At 50.2% G+C, this 21,463-nt stretch overlaps 3 protein-coding genes across 4 annotated transcripts; 2 read left to right on the plus strand and 1 right to left on the minus strand.

Annotated features, from left to right (window-relative positions):
* Nucleotides 1–1,135: 1,135 nt before the first annotated feature.
* On the plus strand, nucleotides 1,136–2,227 carry LOC136521651 (fasciclin-like arabinogalactan protein 3). Its single transcript, XM_066515404.1, has one exon. The coding sequence runs from the start codon at nucleotides 1,163–1,165 to the stop codon at nucleotides 2,000–2,002; it is 840 nt and encodes a 279-aa protein (XP_066371501.1). The 5' UTR covers nucleotides 1,136–1,162; the 3' UTR covers nucleotides 2,003–2,227.
* Nucleotides 2,228–7,796: 5,569 nt separating this feature from the next.
* LOC136521650 (4-coumarate--CoA ligase 4) lies at nucleotides 7,797–14,539 on the plus strand. The gene is made up of 6 exons (XM_066515403.1): nucleotides 7,797–8,568; nucleotides 9,066–9,419; nucleotides 10,809–11,007; nucleotides 13,509–13,722; nucleotides 13,822–13,924; nucleotides 14,154–14,539. Exons 1-6 carry the CDS (start codon nucleotides 7,912–7,914, stop codon nucleotides 14,295–14,297), a joined length of 1,671 nt encoding a protein of 556 aa, XP_066371500.1. The 5' UTR covers nucleotides 7,797–7,911; the 3' UTR covers nucleotides 14,298–14,539.
* A 308-nt stretch (nucleotides 14,540–14,847) lies between these two features.
* On the minus strand, nucleotides 14,848–18,777 carry LOC136521652 (CASP-like protein 2C3). 2 transcript variants are annotated; one of them, XM_066515405.1, is made up of 3 exons: nucleotides 18,455–18,777; nucleotides 18,156–18,336; nucleotides 14,848–15,419 (listed from the first exon to the last, which is right to left on the minus strand). In XM_066515405.1, exons 1-3 carry the CDS (start codon nucleotides 18,619–18,621, stop codon nucleotides 15,156–15,158), a joined length of 612 nt encoding a protein of 203 aa, XP_066371502.1. In that variant the 5' UTR covers nucleotides 18,622–18,777; the 3' UTR covers nucleotides 14,848–15,155. The 2 variants fall into 2 exon arrangements, with proteins under 2 accessions (XP_066371502.1, XP_066371503.1); XM_066515406.1 differs by having other exon boundaries at nucleotides 18,192–18,336; nucleotides 18,455–18,775.
* Nucleotides 18,778–21,463: the final 2,686 nt, after the last annotated feature.

Genomic DNA, 21,463 nt, shown 5'->3' on the forward strand with positions numbered 1-21,463 from the left:
TCATTATAGTTATCAATTGTAGAATCAAGTTATTTGATGTACTTCAGAGTAAGGATCAGAGAGCATATCACGGTATCACCGGCATCAACCGGGCGCTGACCCTGGCGAGTCACGACCCATCGATCGTCGCGGCCACCAGATGCAGGTGGATTTGAGATGGGAAAGGGTGAGTTACCATCGGAGACTCGGAGGCGACGTTTTGACTTTTAAGTTGATGCCTGTAGACTCGGACGTAGGGTTCATGAAGTGGTAAATAGGCCTTCAGGGTGGGCTTATTAGCCTGCACGTGCAAGCTCCTTGTATAATTGTTGCATGTGCTTGTAGACTTGGTCAATGGGTCGGACGGAGCTACCACGCTGGACTAGTAGGCTGCCGGGGTCGCAGTTTTTTTTTTTACTGGGGTCTACGGTGGTGAAAATTTACTACATACAAGAAGCCGGCTGGAAACCGTCGGTGTCGGCCGACCCCAATGGATGAACGTAGCTTCGCCACTGCATACGACTCGACTACCTTGTTGCCTTGTCTCTCAGCATTTTTCTTTTTTTAGTCACAAAAAAAAGCATTTTCCTTTTTTTTAAAAAAAAGGAAAGGAAATGAAATAAGAAGGCTCACGTTGCTACTACTTTGAGATGTTGGGCTGATTTAGTTGGGCTTCAGATGAGCCCATCCAGAAGTGGGCCAGGTTCCGCACCGGCCCAGACAGGCCCATTTCCATTCTTAGACCAGGAACTTAACTACTGATGATAATTGTTTCTCAAAAAAAAAATACTGATGATAATTCATAAATCCCTACCCTCTGTCTCACTCTACGGAAGTGAAAGTAAAAATGAAAACATGGGAATCCTGGTCATGACAAGTTTTACCTGAGGAACTTAACTAGTATGGTCATGATCATGACAATTATTCCTGGCCATTAGCATGATCAAACCTGCCCCTGTATTTCAGGGAACATGCATCATGCCAGCGCCTCAAGAACTGGTCAGACTCTGAGAGTGGGATCAGTCTCCACTCTAACTGCTCAGACCTTAAACCCCTCCTGTCCTCTAATTTCTCTCCGGCTGTCGAGTTCATGACCTGCCGCCCATCCCTCTATATATAGCACTCTACGTGCCACACGCCGTGCGCTATCGGTGCTTGTGCGTGTTCGTGCATCGGCGCACGCATGGCTCCTAGCACCTTCTTGTTCGTGTTCTTCTTCCTCCTGCCCGCCACCGCCGTCGCCGCCCCACCAGCTACCGGCGGCAACGCCGCCGTCGCCTTCAACGTCACGGAGATCCTGAGCCGGTACCCAGAGTTCAAGCTCTTTAACTTCCTCCTCAGCAAGACCCGCGTGGCGCGCGAGGTCAACAGCCGGAACTCCGTCACCGTGCTCGTCCCGGACAACTCCGCCGTGGACTGGCTGCTCCGCCGCAGCGCCAGGCTGCCGCGCGCCGCGCTCGTGGAGCTCATCTCCGTCCACGTCGCGCTCGACTACATCGACGCCGCCAAGCTGGCGGCGCTGCCCCGGGGCGGCCAGCCCACCGTGGTCACCACGCTGTTCCAGACCACGGGGACCGCGCGCAACCGCACGGGGTTTCTCAACGTCACCGCCACGGGCCGCGGCGGCGCCGTCTTCGTGTCGGCCGCGCCGGGGTCGCTGATCAACGCCACGTTCAAGAGGGCGGTCACCGCGAGGCCGTACAACATATCCGTGCTCCAGATCAGCAACTTCGTCGTGCCGCCGGGCATCATCACCAGGCCGCGGCTGCCGCTGCCGCCGCCGTCGCCGTCGCCGCCCGCGCCGAGGATGAGGCAGATGGCGATCGCGCCGAGCCCTGCGCCTGCGCCGACGTCAACTTTGCCGCGGCTATCTCCGAAGACGATTCCGACCTCGGAGGGCGATACCGCGGAGGCTCCCGACACTGCTGAAGCGCCGGCGCCGTCGCGTGGCCATGTGACGCGAGCAACGAGTTGGTGGATTGGTTCGGCCGTGGGGATGGCATGCATGCTCGGGTACTTGTAGATTATTACCCCATTTGCAACCGATCGGGAGGGAATCGTCAGATGCATCATATCCTATAGGTCATTTTGCGCACCCTTTTGTTTAGTCGATTATCTACCTATATATTTTTGTTTTCTTATATTGTTGTCACGTTTCTTGAAATTAGAGAGTATAGAATTACAAAGGCCAGAAAAACAAGTTGACTATCTTCAACAGAAGGACTCCGACTATATGTCATTTCTGATCCATGGATTATTCCCTATCACACCAACACACGACTAGTTATAGTAATATCGAAGTTATGTTCTAAAACTATTCTGTCGCCCATACTATCGTTGAGCGCCAAAGATCTTTTCTTTTTTGCATTTTTACTATCATATAAAACATCTTGAACACAATATCCAAAACAAGTTCCAAAAAACCTCGTTTTGGAGATGAATAAGAAAACTCACGCTCCAACACAAGCTGGTTCCCAATTTTCTCATGCGACTAATCCAAATTTACTGCTCCCGACCTCCGGTGTTTAGTCACCTCGTTCACGCCATCTGCCGTCCTCCCTCCACGGTGTTCACGCCCCATCCATATCCGGCGACAACGCGCACCCTGCCTTGGCTCCCATGACGGAGCCAGAATTTTGGAGGAGGATATTCCACGTACAAAATCTTTTTAATATAAATATGTATTGTATTGAACCATAAGTTCATAACATAATAACCATAACAAATTTATAGTAATAACCGAAGTATAGTGACTGTCGAGGGAGGGGGGACTCTTTGTCCAAAACTCCAGGGACTCTTTGTCCAAAACTCCGGATGCATCTCATGCTTGGAACGAGTGAAATGGGTTGAAAAGAAGGCGATTTGTGCATGGAGCTCGCTGGCGATGTTTGGCAGGGTATGTAGTTCTGGTTCAAGCGCTAGGTGTTGGGTTCGATTTGGGCTAGGCTTGCACGAACGTGGGCCTTTGTCACACTCTGGGGCCTTTATCGGAGACAAGTCAGTCGTCTGTTTGAGTAATTGAGTCAATTCCTAAAAAAAAGAGTAATTGAGTCAAAGCCAACATGAACGATTTTTACCCCCTGCAGAATGGTGTTTCCCTGTATGATGATTTACTAGAATATATAGGACGGACCAACACCTTCAATGTTTTGCATTGCCATGGAGTCATGCAGAGCTCGATCACCAGCCTGGATGGCTACTCCCCATTGTAGAGTGAAAGTGATCAACTGGACAACCTTGTATTGATCATGTATGAGTACATATATAGTGTACATCGGGTGGCCTTTGGCCATGGCAGCGCATGCGTGAGCGGGTGAGCGGCCTAAGCGGGAGCGCGGGCGCCGTGGAGACCGGGCGCGCATGCGGCGACGGAGCGCGCTCTGTGGATCTACGGGCGCAGCGAGTGCGCGACGTGCGCAGGCAGTTGAGGACGCTGAAGACGCGGTGAGGCGTTAGCCGTTGGCGAGCCTGGTCCGCTGACACCCCCCCGCAGTCTCGACGTTGGGTGATTGTACGATGGAGAGGCTGTCCCGGAAGTCGAAGAACAGCGCCGACGGGAGACCCTTGGTGAAGACGTCGGCAACCTGTCGCGCACTGGGAACGTGAGTGACGCGAAGCTCTCCAATGGCGACTTTCTCCCGAACGAAGTGGATATCTAGCTCGATGTGTTTGGTGCGCCGGTGGTGAACGGGGTTGCGCGCCATGTACACGGACGAGATGTTGTCGCAGTAAGCCACCGTTGCCGAGGAGACCTTGCAGAGCAGCTCACCGAGCAGATGTCGAAGCCAGGAGCACTCTGAAACGGCGTTGGCGATGGCGCGGTACTCAGCTTCCGCGCTTGACCGCGACACCGTGTTTTGCCGCTTCGAGGACCACGATACGAGGGAGTTGCCGAAGAAGACGCAGAACCCGGACGTGGAACACCGTGTGTCCGGGCAGCCGGCCCAGTCGGCGTCGGAGTATGCCGTAATCGTCGGTGTCGATGCAGTGCGCAGCTGAACGCCAAGCGTTGTCGTGCCCTTGATGTACCGGAGGATGCATTTCAACATCGTCTGGTGAACATCACGTGGCGCGTGCATGTGGAGGCAGACTTGTTGCACGGCGTAGGCGATGTCGGGGCGGGTGATCGTCAGGTACTGTAGTGCTCCGGCGATGCTGCGGTAGGTGGTGACGTCGTCGATCAGCTTGCCATCAGCTGTTGACGTTTTCGGCTTGGCGTCTACTGGCGTGTCGACTGGTTTACAATTGGCCATGCCGGCACGCTCGAGCAGGTCTTCCACATACGAGGACTACGAGAGGAAGAAGCCGGTCAGAGTGCGCTGCACGTTGATGCCGAGGAAATGCTGCACAGGTCCCATGTCCTTCACGGCGAAGGCGTCGTGGAGCCGCGCGATGATGTCGCGACCCGACGCGGGATCGTAGCAACGATAGCCGCGATGGTCAGCCGGGTAGCCGATGAAGATGCACGCGGTCGACCGCACGACGAGTTTGTGACTCGCCGTGGCGATCATGTTGGGGAAGCACCTGCAGTCGAAGACGCGAAGGTCGTTGTAGTTTGGCGGCGTGCCGAAGAGCAGCTGGAACGGTGTCGCCGATCCCGTGGCGCGGCACGATTGCCGATTGATCAAATGTGTCGCCGTGGCGAGCGCCTCGGCCCAGAACGCCAGTGGAGCTGCACTGTGGATCAGTAGTGTACGAACACAATCGTTAATGGTTCGAAGAACACGCTCGGCTTCCCCGTTTTGCTGAGACGTGTAGGGGCACGAGAGGCGAAGCTGAGTGCCAAGAGAAGATAGCAGAAGACGCATGGCAGTGTTGTCATACTCATGGCCATTGTCTGTCTGGAAGGCGAGTATTGGCAAACGAAACTGAGTATGAACGTAAGCGATAAAAGAACAAATAGTAGGTAGAACATCAGATTTATTTCGCAGGGGAATTGTCCAGAGGTAGTGTGTGTAATCATCAAGAAAAACAACATAATACTTGTATCCTGAATGACTGAACACAGGTGATGTCCATACATCGGAATGAACTAATTGAAACGGGAAAAATGTTTGTGATGTGGAATCATGAAACGGCAGGTGAGAATGTTTACCCAGCCGACAAGAAGAACATGAATGCTCATCAGTTTTATTACAGCGAAAAGAAAAATTCTGTAGAACTTGAGTGGTAGCTGGAATCCCCGGATGTCCAAGTCGCTGATGCCACAGGGACGCTGCTGATGAAGTGTGAAGAGCTTGATGGTGTGGAAGGCGAAGGGGGTAGAGATCACCGCTGCTATCACATCGGAGCATCTCCGCCCTGGTATGAAGATCCTTGATTGAAAAACCAGAAGGGTCAAACTCGATAGATACATCATTATCACGAGTTAATCGCCTAACAGAAATCAAGTTCTTAATGAGAGAAGGAGAAACAAGGACGTCATCGAGATGAAGAGGCGAAGTGGTAGTGGGGATGATTGTGTGTGCTCGGTGTGTTGCTGGCATACGAGCACCATTCCCGACTGTGATGACTGAGGAAGAAGAACGGAAGGAGCTGGGGGGAAGTTATCGGGTGAAGAAGACATGTGTGACGTTGCCCCGGTGTCGAAGTACCACTCAGAGGCACTGGGCGGCTGCTGCTGTGCGCCGGACGACTGGAGCGCCGCTTAGAGCGCACTGGGGTCGAAGACGTTGGAGTTGTTGGAGGCGGCCGTCATGGCTTGCTGCGGCTGGAACGGCGGCCGAGGACCCAGAACGCCTGCGCCGGGGGCACGGAACGGCATGGACCACGCCTGGACCATGCCTTGCCATGGGTTGTAGCCGGCGGCCCATGGCGCGGACGGAGCGTTGGAGTTGCCGCCGTTGTTGTTGGAGTGGGAGCCACCGCCACTGTTGTTCCGGCCGCCGCCGTTGTCGCGACGGCGATCATAGCGGTTGTTTTTGCGGTTGCCGCCGCCGTTGCCGTTCTCGGCATTGCCGGACCCGAATCGATTGTTGGTGGAGCGCGGGGCGGAAGAGCCGGAGGAGGCGTCCTTGGAACCAGAGGAGGATGACGAGGAGCCGTTGTTGGTGGCGCCATGAGACGCGGTCAGGGCCTGACCCGCCTCGACGGTGGCGTCGTGCTGGAAACTGAGCTCCTCTAGAATGAGGAAGGAGCGGGCGCTCTGGAAGGTGTGCGGCGGCGACTTGGACGTGATGACCGGCTTGACGTAGCGGAATTTGGGGTTGAGGCCACGAAGAAGATTGAGCACCTGGCTTGGCTCGGAGACGGCATGGCCGATGTCGCGCAGCTGATCGGCGATCCGCTTAAGCTTGGTGCAGTAGTCATTGATGGACAGGTCGCCTTGCACCATGGAACGCAGCTCGGCCTCGAGGTACACCGTGCGCTGCATCTCATTGTCCTAGAAGAGACCCTCGAAGGCGTGCCAGAGGGTGAAGGCGTCGTGGCGATCACGACAGACAATGTCGAAGACACCTTTGGACACGGTGGCGAGTATCCAGTTTACGACGCACGAGTCCACCATGCGCCACTCGCCATCGCGCTCGTCGTCGGGAGTCATCGAGCGGACGTGGCTCTTGATGTCGAACTTGCCGAGAGTTGAATCGAAGAAATGACGCCACTGGCCGAAGTTGCCTTCGTCGAGGTCAAGGATGTCCGGGACGTGGTGGCGAATGGAGAGGGATACCATGTAGAGTGAAAGTGATCAACTGGACAACCTTGTATTGATCATGTATGAGTACATATATAGTGTACATCGGGTGGCCTTTGGCCATGGCAGCGCATGCGTGAGCGGGTGAGCGGCCTAAGCGGGAGCGCGGGCGCCGTGGAGACCGGGCGCGCATGCGGCGACGGAGCGCGCTCTGCGGATCTACGGGCGTGGCGAGTGCGCGACGTGCGCAGGCAGTTGAGGACGCTGAAGACGCGGTCAGGCGTTAGCCGTTGGCGAGCCTGGTCCGCTGACACCCATAACTGCCCTGGCAAGCTAGTTCGGTGAAAAGTGAAAAACAAAAGTCAAAATGACCTTCTCTGAGATTCTGACGTGCTACAAATCACTACAGTCAACTCTATCGATCGACCCGTGCCATCTCACCAACGTGGTGTCCGTGTCGGGTGTCAAAATGGCAACAGGTACGTACCCGATGGGTACTGGCCACCCGTACCCGCACCCGCCAGATCAAAATCTTACCCGTCGGGTTACCCGTACCCGCAGGCGGGTAGAAAATTCATTCCATACCCGCACCCGACGGATAATTTTTACCCGACGGGTAACCCGCACCCAACAATATACCGAGTTCACACACCAAAATATAATAGCTTCCAGCAAAACAAATCAACAATAGAGCAGCAAAACATAAATATATCCAGGTCAAGCTAGTTAAAATAGATCAGATGCCTCATTGGTTCATTCCAAATATGCTTATATGGGGATTAGGGTTTGAGGGAGTTCTGGAATATATATACTCATATGCTTATATGAGCTAAAATTGCAGAGGTTGGATATTATTTATGCGGGTTTTTTTACCCACGGGTATGGGTAGTATACACCCACACCCGTACCCACATACCCGATGGGTACAAGAATTCGTCCAATAACGTATCCGCGGGTGCAAAATGTCTTCCATACCCGCCTCCTTGTCGGGTAAAACCCGTCGGGTACTCGGATTTCAGGTACCCGTTGCCATTTTGAGTCGGGTGGCATGGACACCCTCGAATTCGTTACGCGTTCCCCCACCGACACTGCGGCCCCACCAGTCATCCTCTGTGATCTGTCCCCCACCAAGTCTTTCCCCCTTCCACCTCGCCACGGCGGTATAATAACCCGGCCTTCCCCCAAATTCCGCCACTCCTCAGCTCAGGCGAGCAGCGGAGACGAGCAGAGCCCTCGAAATCCCGACCACCATTTGCCCTCGGGCCCACGCGGAGTCGATCGCTTCACCGGCGGCGAGGGCGATGGGTTCCGTCGCGGAGGACTCCGCCACAACAGCGGCGGCGTCGGTAGTGTTCCGCTCGAAGCTACCGGACATCGAGATCCCGCGCCACCTCTCGCTGCAGGCCTACTGCTTCGAGCGGCTCCCCGAGGTGTGCTCCCGCCCGTGCCTCATCGACGGGCAGACGGGCGCCGTCCACACCTACGCCGACGTGGAGCGCCTCTCGCGGACCGCCGCGGCGGCGCTGCGCGGGCTCGGGGTCGGGAAGGGCGACGTGGTGATGAACCTGCTCCGCAACTGCCCCGAGTTCGCCTTCGTCTTCCTGGGCGCCGCGCGGCTGGGCGCCGCCACCACCACGGCCAACCCGTTCTACACCCCGCACGAGATCCACCGCCAGGCGGCCGCGGCGGGGGCCAAGGTGATCGTCACCGAGGCCTGCGCCGTGGAGAAGGTGCGCGGGTTCGCCGCCGAGCGCGGCGTGCCCGTGGTCGCCGTCGACGGCGCCTTCGAGGGCTGCCTCGAGCTCGGGGCCCTGATGGACGCCGCGGAGCCGCTCGACGCCGACAAGGAGGTGGACCCCGACGATGTCGTCGCGCTGCCTTACTCCTCCGGCACCACCGGGTTGCCCAAGGGCGTCATGCTCACGCACCGCAGCCTCGTCACCAGCATCGCGCAGCAGGTGAGAGCACAGAGCAGAGCTCCTCCTCCTGCCGCCACTGGCCCTGCTCCATTCCATTTCCATCCCGTTAGCTCTAGGAGCACGAGGAGGAAAAGTTTTTCTATTGGGGCGTCGAATTTTTTGGGGATTTCCTTCCCCTTTCTGTGCTTCTTCGATTGGAAGTGGCGTGATGGCGCGGCCCACGCTTCCCAGCTCGGGAGGAAATTTTTTTCTCACGCGCTTTTTTGTCGGCGCGAATAGAGTGATCATTTACCACCGCGCGTCATCAGCCGTTAATGGGACAGCCGGCCTCGTGGTCGTGGCTGGCCTCACGTGGGTCCCGCCTGTCAGCAGAAGTAATTCTAGGCAGGCAGAGCCAGCTGTTTGACAATCTCATGATACGGCCCGAGATCCGTGCCGATATACAGCAGTAGGATTTAATGGCGCCAGCCAGCGTTCAGTGTTCAAATCCTCGTTGGACTCGTTTTGACTGATGGTCCGTTTGTGCAAATTTTCAGGTGGACGGCGAGAACCCGAACCTCTACTTCAGCAAGGACGACGTGGTGCTGTGCGTGCTGCCGCTGTTCCACATCTACTCGCTCAACTCGGTGCTCCTGGCGGGGCTGCGCGCCGGCTGCGCCATCGTGATCATGCGCAAGTTCGAGATCGGCGCTCTGGTGGAGCTGGTGCGCGCGCACGGCGTGACCGTGGCGCCCTTCGTGCCGCCCATCGTGGTGGAGATCGCCAAGAGCCCCCGCGTGGGCGCCCACGACCTCGCCTCCATCCGCATGGTCATGTCCGGCGCCGCGCCCATGGGGAAGGACCTCCAGGACGCGTTCATGGCCAAGATCCCCAACGCCGTGCTCGGCCAGGTCTGTTCGCGTCACCCCACCCCCACCTCGTAACCACGCTTCATCACATGCCGAACGAATATGCCGCTTTCATGATTGAATGCATGCCCATTGTCCACAGTGCCAACAGTTCTATCTGTAGGAGAGTTGGTGGGTGGTAGCCTTTAGCGTACGTCGCTCTTTTGCCGTCTTTTTCGCTGCGGGCCGCGAGAGGCCCGCAGGGCAGGCAGGACCGCTCGGGTTTGCCTGTGCCTCATGCCAAGGCGACATCTCAACCACGCCCAACGACTTTACGCCTGCGGCTGCGATTAGTTCGCGAAATTTAAGAATTTGACTACCGTAACATTTTTATTTTTATTTGATAATTAGTATTTAATTATGGACTAATTAGGCTCAAAACGTTCGTCTCGTGATTTTCAACTAAACTGTGCAATTAGTTTTTTTTCGTCTATATTTAATGCTCTATACATATATCGTAAGATTCGATGTAATAGCTACTGTAGCATTTTTTAGGAAAGTTTTTTAAACTAAACACAGCCTTCCTCGAGCGGTCGAGGCGCCTGTGCTCTGTTCGCTCTCGATGGAGTGGAGGCGTAGGACGTAGGTGCAGGGTGCCTGCCTGCCTGCAGGGGCCTAGTGTGGTGAAAGGTCGGGGGCACACGCCAACCCCATGATTTGGGTTGCCGTCTCGCTAAGCGCGTGTTTAGGCCCTGTTTAGATCTCACTCAAAATCCAAAATTTTTCAAGATTCTCCGTCACATCAAATTTTGCGGTACATGTATGGAGCATTAAATGTAGGTAAAAAGAATAACTAATTGCACAGTTTGTCCGTAATTGGCGAGACGAATCTTTTAAGCCTAAATAGTTCATAATTGGACATTTTTTGCCAAATACAAACGAAAGTGCAACAGTAGCCAAAAGCCAAAAATTTTCGCATCTAAACGGGGCCTTAGTTCCCATCCAAATTCTAAAAAAAAGTGTTACAGTACCTATCTCATCGAATCTTACGATACGTACATAGATCATTAAATGTAGACGAAAAAAAAACTAATTACACAGTTTGGCTGGAAATTACGAGACGAACGTTTTGAACTTAATTAGTCCATGATTGAACACTAATTGCCAAATAAAAACGAAAGTGCTACAGTAGCCCAAAATCCAAACTTCACGCAACTAAACACGCGCTAAGAAAGCATTTCGTTCAACTGCTCTTCCGGTCTTTCCTCCCTCCCAAACTGGCAAACTCTGGGTGGGCGAATCCCACCACGGATGCCGCTGCACCACAGCATCACGCTTGTACCTGTGCAAAAAATGGGTTTTGTTTGCTGAAATGTGAATGTGATATGATTTGATTTCGAAGTAGAGAAATGGGATACTTTGGACTGAAAAATCTCTGTTCGTTTCCACCAGGGGTATGGGATGACCGAGGCAGGGCCCGTGCTGGCCATGTGCCTGGCCTTCGCCAAGGAACCGTTCGAGGTGAAGTCCGGCTCCTGCGGCACCGTCGTCAGGAACGCGGAGCTGAAGATCATCGACCCGGACACCAGCGCGTTGCTGGGACGGAACCAGGCAGGCGAGATATGCATCCGCGGCGAACAAATCATGAAAGGTACTGTCCAATCCTCTTACTCTCTTCCCTGACACGCGAACTTATACTGTAACAACATGTTGGCATGTTGGTGGTGTATTATCGTCACGTGGTGCTAGTAAGTACTGACAGCGCTGAATCATTGGTGAGTACGATCAGGTTAGTTTAGGCCCCCGTGGATGTGCAGCCGTCAGCCCATCACTAGCCGAGTATAAAATCTCCGAATGTGGGTTTGGTTGGCCTATCACAGTGATCCCCTTGCCAACGTTGCCGTTGCTCTCAACTCACGGGATGAAAGCTGTCACGACTGATGGCTAGCATGGACAACTTGATAAGTTTTTCTAAAGTTAAGGTAGAGCCCACTAGCACGTAAACTAATTTGCTTCTGCTTTGCCATCGCCCATCAGGCATGAATGCCTAGGTATCATCAAAACACTGTTTGCTCCTATACACATAGGTATTTCAGTAAATTGATTTTGTCATCAGGAATAAAACAATTGACCCTTTCCCATGTCAGCTGTTCGTCTATCAAATATTTCGAACTTGTAGGATTATAAACTCAAGAAATCTGAGGAAATAAAAAGTAGCATTCTCAGCTGCTTCATGGCTCATGGGTGTGCATGCGCTCCTACCATGCATGCTGGAACAGCAGTCTACTGGTTCTGTTTGGTATCTATGGAAAAGTTGACTAGTCTAAGTAGGTGTAGTTGTACCAAATTAAAGCTTCTCCTTTGGCACACCAAAAGTTCGTGTTCGGTGCACGTCCAGTTTCGCTACATCATTGCTGGTTGCCTACTTGTTCGGTTGTTCGAACCTAAGCACCAGAGAGACTGATGATTTCCTTATAGCACACGGCTCATTATCACTCTGCCAATAATCGTCTCCAGCAGTTGTTGCATCCGACTGCCACGGAGGCAGGCACGTTGGTAACCAATCGTCCATGGATTGCCAATCAGTTCGTCATGACAACATGGTTGATGGTTCTGATAAGAACCTGACTACCTAAAGGGGCGTACCCAGTGCAGAGAGCTCCCGCTCTGTGCGGGGTCTGGGGAAGGGTGTTAATGGTAAGCCTTACCCTCGCCTGTGCAATGCGAGGAGAAGAACCTGACTACCTGAGACCAGAAATACAAAAACTTGTTCTTGATCTGTTCATAGCTCTAGAAGCCATATTTTTTCATTATTGGCAGCACATCTTGTCCATTGCCATTATCACTATGAGTACATGTAGCAGTGGGAGCAGCTCAGCATCGGTTACTCAGGCCTAAGATGATTTCGGTTATTAAGTTATGCTAGAAAATGAGAAAATGAAGACATGCGCTAGTTATGCTGTATGGATAATTGCATATGCTTGCATGCACCTAGTGAAAGTAAGCTTCCAGAAGTGTGAAATTCAGACCAAACCGACAAACCCTTTGCTTGTTTCCCACCTGCCCAGACCTGAAAACCCATCGACTCTTAGGCAGCTGTGTCTGTGTGGACCTGTTCGTGTCATAGCCAAAATGGCTGCATTTCCTGACTTGAGCATGAAGAGAAAAATCATCTAGTGGGGTTTAGCTTTATAAGAGTACTAGATATCATAATTGCTTTAAAATCACAAATTCTTTAAAATGAAAAGTTCAAGCATTAAGTTTAGCAGCTAATAGCCAGTTCTGCTGTAATCTTTGTTTATCATCAAAGTAGATGTTAGGTAGGACCAGACAGCTGGCTTCTGTAGGTGTATCCTTCCATCAGTTTTTATTTTTTTTATTTTTACCTTTCAGCTCTGGACTCGATTTGTTGAGGGTTCTCTTGCCTTCTGCAAACTGCTGTAGATGCAATAAGGTGAAATATCCCTTTGGTGCGCCTTAGAGTGTGCTTACATTGTATCCATGAATCCATGATAGCGATAGGCTGGTCTGTGCCTCTGTGGATACCCATGTGCATGTTGATTGGGATATTCCAAAATTTGTGTCCTTTTCTTTCTCCTTCACTGCCCTTGAATATTGAACTTTTGGTGTATTTATTTATTTTTCTATGCATTTAGATATGATTGTCCCTTCGATAAACAAAGAGAGCAATGGTCTGCCCTTCCATTTTTCAACCACACAATATATATGTTCCAAATAAAAACTACTCCATAGAAGATATATGTGAGTTTGGATATGATCAATGTTGCTTTCGGCAGTAATTGCCACATGCCACCACCTCAAGCCTCAAGGACTAAGACCTTGTAGAAATATCTTTTTTGGAAATGAGAAGAAATTGTGGTATCAGTATAAGGGTTTACTGTAGGTAGCAAGTATAATTGATGGCAATCTTTCACCACCTAAGTTATCACTATTGTGACTTTAAACCTGAAGTTGTCTCTAGCAACTATCCTATCACATTCTTTTTGAATATCGTATGCTTGGACCATCTGATTTTTTTTGTCAGCACTAAACATATTTTCTGCTATTAGTTATCAGATTAAATTATAAATTGCACCAGAATGTTTGCAAGTAACTGTTTTCATGCAAATTACGGAAACCTATGATGTGCAGGTTATCTGAATGATCCAGAAGCGACAAAGAACACCATTGATAAGGATGGATGGCTGCACACTGGGGACATTGGTTATGTGGACGATGACGATGAGATCTTCATTGTTGACAGGCTGAAGGAGATAATCAAATACAAAGGCTTCCAAGTACCTCCTGCGGAACTTGAAGCCCTTCTCATCACACATCCTGAAATTAAGGATGCTGCTGTTGTCTCGTAAGTTGATCCCACACACTTAAATCCTGAAATGACATTAGGTCACATGGTCCATATCACTTTGGTGTCAAGGAAATAATTCTTTTGGATCAATTGCAGAATGAAAGATGAACTTGCTGGCGAAGTCCCTGTTGCATTCATTATACGGAGTGAAGGCTCTGAGATTAGTGAGAACGAGATCAAACAGTTTGTTGCAAAGGAGGTAATACCAAATCTTGACTTTCTGAAATAAATAATCAACACAATTGTTATGTACAGTGCATGTCCAGAAACCGTATATATTGGAAGGACTCTTCAACTAAGGTTGCATCATGTAAAAACATAAGAAATGCTTGCATCAGTTCATGTGCCTATGCACTTGAAAGGCAAACTACTATGATCCAAACTATCCAAAGAGTCCATACCTTATTACAGTTTGTACTGTGTTATAGGTCGTGTTCTACAAGAGGATCAACAGAGTTTTCTTCACGGATTCCATTCCGAAGAATCCCTCCGGCAAGATTCTTAGGAAGGACCTGAGAGCGCGGCTTGCTGCGGGCATTCCGAGCAGTGACAACACACAGGCCAAAAGTTGATATTTTGTTACTATTCTTTTCTAGTTTCGACACCTTTGTCAAAAATCATGCTTTACTACTCATGAGATGGCAATGGTATATATAAAAAGGCCAAGAGGTCTATATTAATTCTTTTAGATGGGTAAGGTATGCTTTGTTTGTTTGTGTCCGACATATGTATTTGTATCATGTATAGATATCGTTTTGACAACAAATGCTGATTATAATGTATACCATGTCTGGGTTAATCTATTGTTCATAAAGGCCAACCCCAGCATGTCGCTTTGGTGAAATGCAGACTGATCTCTCGTATTGGGTACCTACAAAACTGAGCCATGTTGGGTTGATATTGAAATCTGGAAGATAAAAGTCTGGTGATTTTGGAGGAAGAATTTATTTGGAATTTTGTAATTGTATCCCATTTTTCAACTGGAACGTGGTTTCCAAAACTGGGGGATGAATTGGACTTGTCGAAGTCCAGGTGTATAATACTGAAGTCACACAACAGCATACTGTAAGCCCTTAGCGCGCAGTAATTGCTGTTTTTTTATTCTTCAGCTGCACTACAATCTACAAGTAAGAGGCAACATTTTATTATCTACGAAATACACTGACGAACATGCATACTCATGTGTCCACAAATGTATCAAATGCAACAAAAGCAAAAGAAAATCGAAGTACACACCTCTTCTGAGAGAGAGGAGGAGGAGGAGGGAAAACAAGAGTAGGACTACTGGAGCACACTCTAGAGTAGAACTCTATTCTCTCCATCTTCATAGCCCAGGTCACCCTTCATGTGGGCCTGCAATTCGTCACAGCCCAGTGTTAGATTCTTCGTAGAAGCACACCCGGCCCAGCTGACTCCTTGGGCCCGGAGAGCTAGTGCGCGGCGGCGTAGGTCCCCGGCGGCGGCGGCGACGACGGCGAGTAGTGGCGGAAGACGTTGCGCGCGGAGGCGGCGGAGAGGACGGCGGTTCCCACGGCGGCCAGCATCCCGAGCACGAGGCTGCCGGCGATCTGCTCGCAGAAGCGGGTGTAGATGTTGCAGAGCTTGGTCCACTGCAGCGCGTGCGCGCCGTCCAGCGCGATCACGCACGCCTGCGCCGCCTCCACCGTCGTCGCGAACGTCGTGTACGCGCACGCCTGCGGCCACAGGCACAGAGCGAGCGGCGCATGCCAGAGTTAGCTTGCGTGTGCGAGACGCTGCTGCGCCGTGCCGTGCCGTGCTCGCAGCACAGCGAAACCAAACCATAACAGGTCGACATGATAGATGACGAGCAAACAGACACAGCGTGCAGCGGTAGTGTGGTACTGTGGCAGAAGGAGACATATGAGTATGGCGCAATTTATGGTGACTTAATTTTACTACTAGCTGTGGCCTTAAGTTTAGTTCCCACCAAATCCAAACTTTGGCACTATGCAAAAAGAAGATTCCCCGTTATATCAAACTTGCGGTACATGCATGGAGTACTAAATGTTGACGAAATCAAAAACTAATTACACAGTTTGGTTGTACTTTGCGAGACGAACGTTTTGAGCCTAATTAATCAACGATTGGACAATTATATACAAACAAAACGCTACAGTGCGCTACAGGAACCCGAAAGTTTGGCGGCGCCGATTCTGCTCGTAGCTAAACATGGCCTGTGTGTCCTTGTAGTTTGCTCTGTGAATCTGCAGGGGCTGTAGCTGCGGTTGTTGGCAACACGGGGCGGCAGTGCATGCGGGTCCGTCCGTCCTTCTCCGGCGCGGCGGCCGTGTGTAGCTCGAGGTGTTTCCTATGGCTTGTATTACCTTTGAGCAATCAATGTGCTGTGTCCTACACTCCTGCTGCTACGTTCAATGGCTCACACTTCCGACTTCACTACCGCTTTGGAGTTGGGAGTGGGCTCAGGCAAATTGCAGGACACTACCGAGTAAACAAACGAGAAATTAGCTGGAGCATCGGAGCCACTGAACCAGGTATGGGCCTCACGTTTTTATTTATTTATTTATTTATTATAAGATAATTTCTTGGAACACGGCTGAAGCTGCAAACAAATAAACTCTATTGAAACGGCTAACCAACTGCGATCACTATTCACTCACACAAGGCGATGTCGTAGTCGTAGTCCACCGTATCCACGTGACAACCACAGCCCTATTCGTTAAGGTTTGTTTGGTTTATAAGTTGTATTTTTTTAGTTAACAAATAGTATTTTTCTCTCACACTAAATCAATCAACAGTACTTTCAGCCATGGCTTATCAGCCAAACATGCCCAAACAAATGGCAAAGAGGTTGCATAATTCTAGCCTTCCTCCATTGATAGCGATCTTGGTGCGCTTAATGAGACCACAGTGATGCAGATGAGCAGTCTGTTCGTTTGGTCGTATTTGGCTTATAAGTCATGGCTTATCAACCAACGAATAATATTTTTCTCTCCCACCAAACCAGCCAACAATACTTTCAGCTATGGCTTATAAGCCAAACAAGCCCAAACGAACAGGACGGAGAGGTGCAGCAAACGCTATCTTAATTAAATCTCAATCATGTTTGCCTGGTCCTTGTGTAGGGATGAGCACCTTTATTTATTGAGTTTCCTTTAGAAAAAAAATCATTGTCTGTAAAAGAAGGGCTGATGAGCACTTTTTGGATGTTTGGTAATTGCAGTACCGGTATTTATTTAACATTTCAATGCAGCTGCATCTGCATGTAGGGGGCCTCACAAGTGTACGATTGGAGTAGAGTAGGGTGCCATGCATTCTGCCGTGTGCTATAGGTAACACAGCTGTCGAATGAAAGGTGCTAATCACTAATTCCAAAATGAACCAGTACTTCCTCACAAGAATAAATTAACTTTTAAAGCTATCTTCAAAAAAAACTTTTTAGGCTTGAGCAAATTTTTTAAAAAAAGTAATAAGATTTATGACATCAAATTAGTATCAAGAGATGCACCAAGAATAAACTATATTTGTATAGAGTATCCAGTTAGGGTCTTTAATATTTGTATATAGTTTTTTTTCTATAAATTTGATTGAAATTTAAAAAGTTTTTATTTCAGATAAGTCTATCAATAGCATCCTCCGCGAGCTCGGTACTATCACCAGTCAAAATCGTTTGATAGTTTTAAGTGATGGTGATGTTCCTTTCAGAGCATACTGTATACGGTCGAGGTTGTTCAAGTAAAGTGACAAAAGGCAGAACAGTACTCTGGCTAGACCGTGTTGTCGATACAACGTACTGCTACTACGAATGAATGCCCAGGCTTGTCATGCGAAGCGTTGGATTGGATACTCCACTGTAGCCCTTGTTTGTTGTTTCTGGTTAATTTTGTAACATGAGGTCAGGCAGTGTTCGGATCCGGCTACTAAAATTTAGGAGGTGTGTTAGTAGAATGTTGTATGGAGTGTTCGGATACTAATAAAAAAAAACAAATTACATAATCTGTCAGTACTCTGCGAGACGAATTTTTAAGCCTAATTAATCCGTCATTAGCACATGTTACTGTAGCAAAATATTATCAAATCATGGACTAATTAGGCTCAAAAGATTCGTCTCGCAAACTATGTAATTAGTTTCGTAATTAGTCTATATTTAATACTCCATGCATATGTCCAAACATCCGATAGAACAACGACTAAAATTTAGGAGAAGCAGCCAAACACCCCCTTAGTCCTTTGAGTTTCCACTAATTTCAGCAGTTCCGGCTCATCTACGTATGTGTGTTTTTCACTATGATTCCCAGGATTTCATTTGATTGGTTTTATTTACGTAGTAATTTAATTGCCATAGTGACCAAAAAGACATTTCCCCCAATCGGAAGCTTGAAGATTCTTCCAAGGAAAGGCGGGATGCAACCCTTCCTCCTTTGAACGCAGAGGAGTACGACTGTACGTACGAGGGCACGGAGACGGAGGGAGTTGTTGCGCCTGACCTTGTCGAGCAGGAGGCATGTCCAGGCCAGAGCCCTGCTGCTCCGGCGGCAGGGGCTCGCGCCGCCGACGCGGCTGAGGTAGAAGCACTTGAGCAGCTGCAGCAGGTGGTACACCGCCGCCGCCGCCGCCGCCATCGCCAGCACCCTGCGGCAGGGCAGAGATACAAGACGCGCACGTACAACTCATCAGCACCCGACCCGTGCGTGCGCATGGAATGGAATGGAATAGAACGGAGCGGAGCTTCGGAAGGCTGCTTAATTACCAGAGTGCCTGGACGTCCTTGACGGTGGCCTTCTTGGTGACGAGCAGCACCGTCTCCGTCTGCGTGCTGAACCCCACCAGCAGCGCGGCCGCCGCGGCCAGCGCCGCGCACGCGCCCCGCAGGAGGCCCTCCGCCTTCACCTCCCACACCCTCGCCGCGGCCACCATCGCTTAATCTGCTACTTGTAGTAGTAGCTCTTGCCACGATCGATTCCCCTGCAGGCGCGAGGCGCGTGAACGGCGAACGCTCGCGCGGGGGCTTCTGACCAGTCGAGCGAGACCGAGAGCGAGCGCGAGAGTGGTTTCGATCGTTTCCCCCACGCGACACGGGGCAGCCGGGTCTTATAGGCGCGGGCACCCGCGCGCGCACGGCTTGTGCCTTGTGCGTCGGCCGTCTCGGGTCACGGGTGCTCCACGGCATGGAGTCGCTGCACGACACGTACCGGGGCATCGTGCTTGTACCGCGCCAGGCTACCGAACAAACCTGTGCATGGTGCCCGGCCGGCCGGAGCCGGACGGCGTCGCACAGTTGATGGGATCCAAAGGACACGCCGCCGAGGGATAGTTTAGTCATGGGATGGGAATATGGGATCCCAGGAAGACACGGCTAGTACTCGGGGGCTTTCACACGGTTTTACGGCAGGGGGATTAGCCGTGTCGCGTTGTCATATGGAGTACTGTCATGCTCTAGAGGGGCACTCGAACCGACTAGAGGGGCACTCGAACCGACCACACGTACCAGTACAGAGTTTCACGTGCAGTGTAGTGGTGTGTACTAGCTAGGAAACGTGCCAGCTCTCTCACTCATCAAACGTACGAACGGATGGAATCATCAGTAGTCATCAGTTGCAACGGTGGAGACAGTCAGGCAGCTAGCGTGTTAAGAGACGGATCGGAATCGCGGAGGCTAGCTACCAATGCAAAGCTGCTCCAACGCACAACGCAGTGCATGCAGCAGCACAACTGCCCGGAGCACGACGTATTGCTGTTCCGTTTCCAACCAGCTGCACGTCGTCGCGTACTGCGTTTGCCTTTGCCATTGGCACAGGGACATTTCATTCTCGGACAGCTGACGGAGAGGTCCAAATCCGCTGCCTAGTATTTTTGGCGCGGAATGCAGCCGTCCACATTGTCCGTCACTTCACCGGATCATTGGTTGGCGTGCTACTACGCTGCCTAGAACAGTATATCGTGACAATTTTGTCTGTCACCTCATAAATTTTGATATTAAGGCCTCGTTTAGATCCAAAAATTTTTGGATTTTGGCTCACTGTAGCATTTCGTTTGTATTTGATAATTAGTGTTTAATTATGGACTAATTAGGTTCAAAAGTTTCGTCTCGCGATTTCTCACCCAACTGTGCAATTAGTTTTTTTTTCGTCTACATTTAGTACTCTATGCATGTGCCGCAAGATTCGATGTGACGGGTACTGCGCAAAATTTTTTGGAATCTAAACAGAGCCTAAGTTCATGTTTGGTAGAGCTATGACTCCGGCTTCTCTGTCACCTCATGCGTGTTCACGTGACCTTTTTTTATCTCTTCTCTCTCCTTCTCTCATGGAGCCAGTGGGACCCTGTGGGGGCGTCACCTGCTCCCACGGGCTCCGTGAGAGAATGAGAGTGGAGAGAGAAAAAGAGCTCCTATGACAACTAAAATAGTTGGAGGAAATAAATTGAACTAAATGTTAGTTTAGGCCTTGTTTGGATGTATTCATATTCCCATCAATCCACGTGTGCTAGGGTGTAATTCCATCTTAATACACCCCAACACATATGGATTAAAGCGAATTCGACAGCATCCAAACAAGGCATTAGGGAGTTACCGGGATTCTGGACACATGCCAAACTTAGTGGGAGGGGGGGGGGGAGGGAAGTGGATTTCTCGTGAACTTTTATTAGAAGAGTATAAATTAAAAAAAAGTATACAAGAAATGCCACCGCAACACATTTACCATATAGCCACGGAGACTACTGAAAAGGGTCACCTAACAAGTTTATAGGTGGAATCCTTTGTAAGTACTCCATCCGTCCCAAATTAACTGTCGTTTTAAGTTTTCGTGCCCTAAGTTTGACTAGATTTATATAAAATACGTGCAACATTTAAATCTCCAAATAAGTTTATTATGAAAATATATTCAAATATCTATCTAATGATATTAATTGTGTAACATAAGTGTTAATATATTTTTATATAAAATTAGTTAGAGTTATTTCTCGGGAAACGGGAATCACAGCTATTTTTGGACCGAGGGAGTACCGAGTACAAAGTGGTAGCGGTCAAAATTCTTGGTGGTTGGTGCTTGAATATTGATGCCCCTGGCCTCAACGGAAAACGCTATTGCTAGTAAGGGCGTCCGCAATGGTGTTAGCTACGTAGCTAGCTGACGTGGAGGTGAGAGACAAGAGAAATGACTATTTTATACCTTCTTATTCTAGTGGACCCACATGCTCCTCTCATATGTTCTTGGGCTACGTGAAATAGATAGACTATTTGCTCGTCGCTAGTGACAACTCTCTCTCCTACTTTTTCCTTGACACGTCACATCTAGCTAGCCAAATAGCTAGCCATTGCGGACGCCCTAAGAAGGAAGCACTTCCACGACCTAGCTAATCGACCATGCTAGTAGCTGCAATTGCGTACGTGTATCCAGGTCCAGCTACCACTTGATCAGCTCATGCCATGGTTGCACGTTTGCACTAGCTCGATCAGGATTTCAGGGTCAGTGTCTCCTTTGATGCTAGCTACGCTATCAGAATGGTTGACTGAGCTCGCCGCTCGGTGGCTAATTATTACTGTACTTCAAGTCTTCAACCCATAACACCCTGTCATTTTCCATTGGAACGTAGAGTAGCCACTAGGAATTAAAGGCACTTAACAGTCAGGTAGCTAGTACTGTCCCTGTAGGATATTGAAGCTCGATTGGGCACTGACACGAAGAACAATGGAGCCCGCAATCTTTGCCGCCGCTGCCGCAAACGCGATAGGCCGAAGGTGTGTCGTCGTGTCGTG

The sequence above is a fragment of the Miscanthus floridulus genome, chromosome 18 (assembly GCF_019320115.1).
Source record: "Miscanthus floridulus cultivar M001 chromosome 18, ASM1932011v1, whole genome shotgun sequence".
In the NCBI taxonomy this organism is placed as follows: domain Eukaryota; kingdom Viridiplantae; phylum Streptophyta; class Magnoliopsida; order Poales; family Poaceae; genus Miscanthus; species Miscanthus floridulus.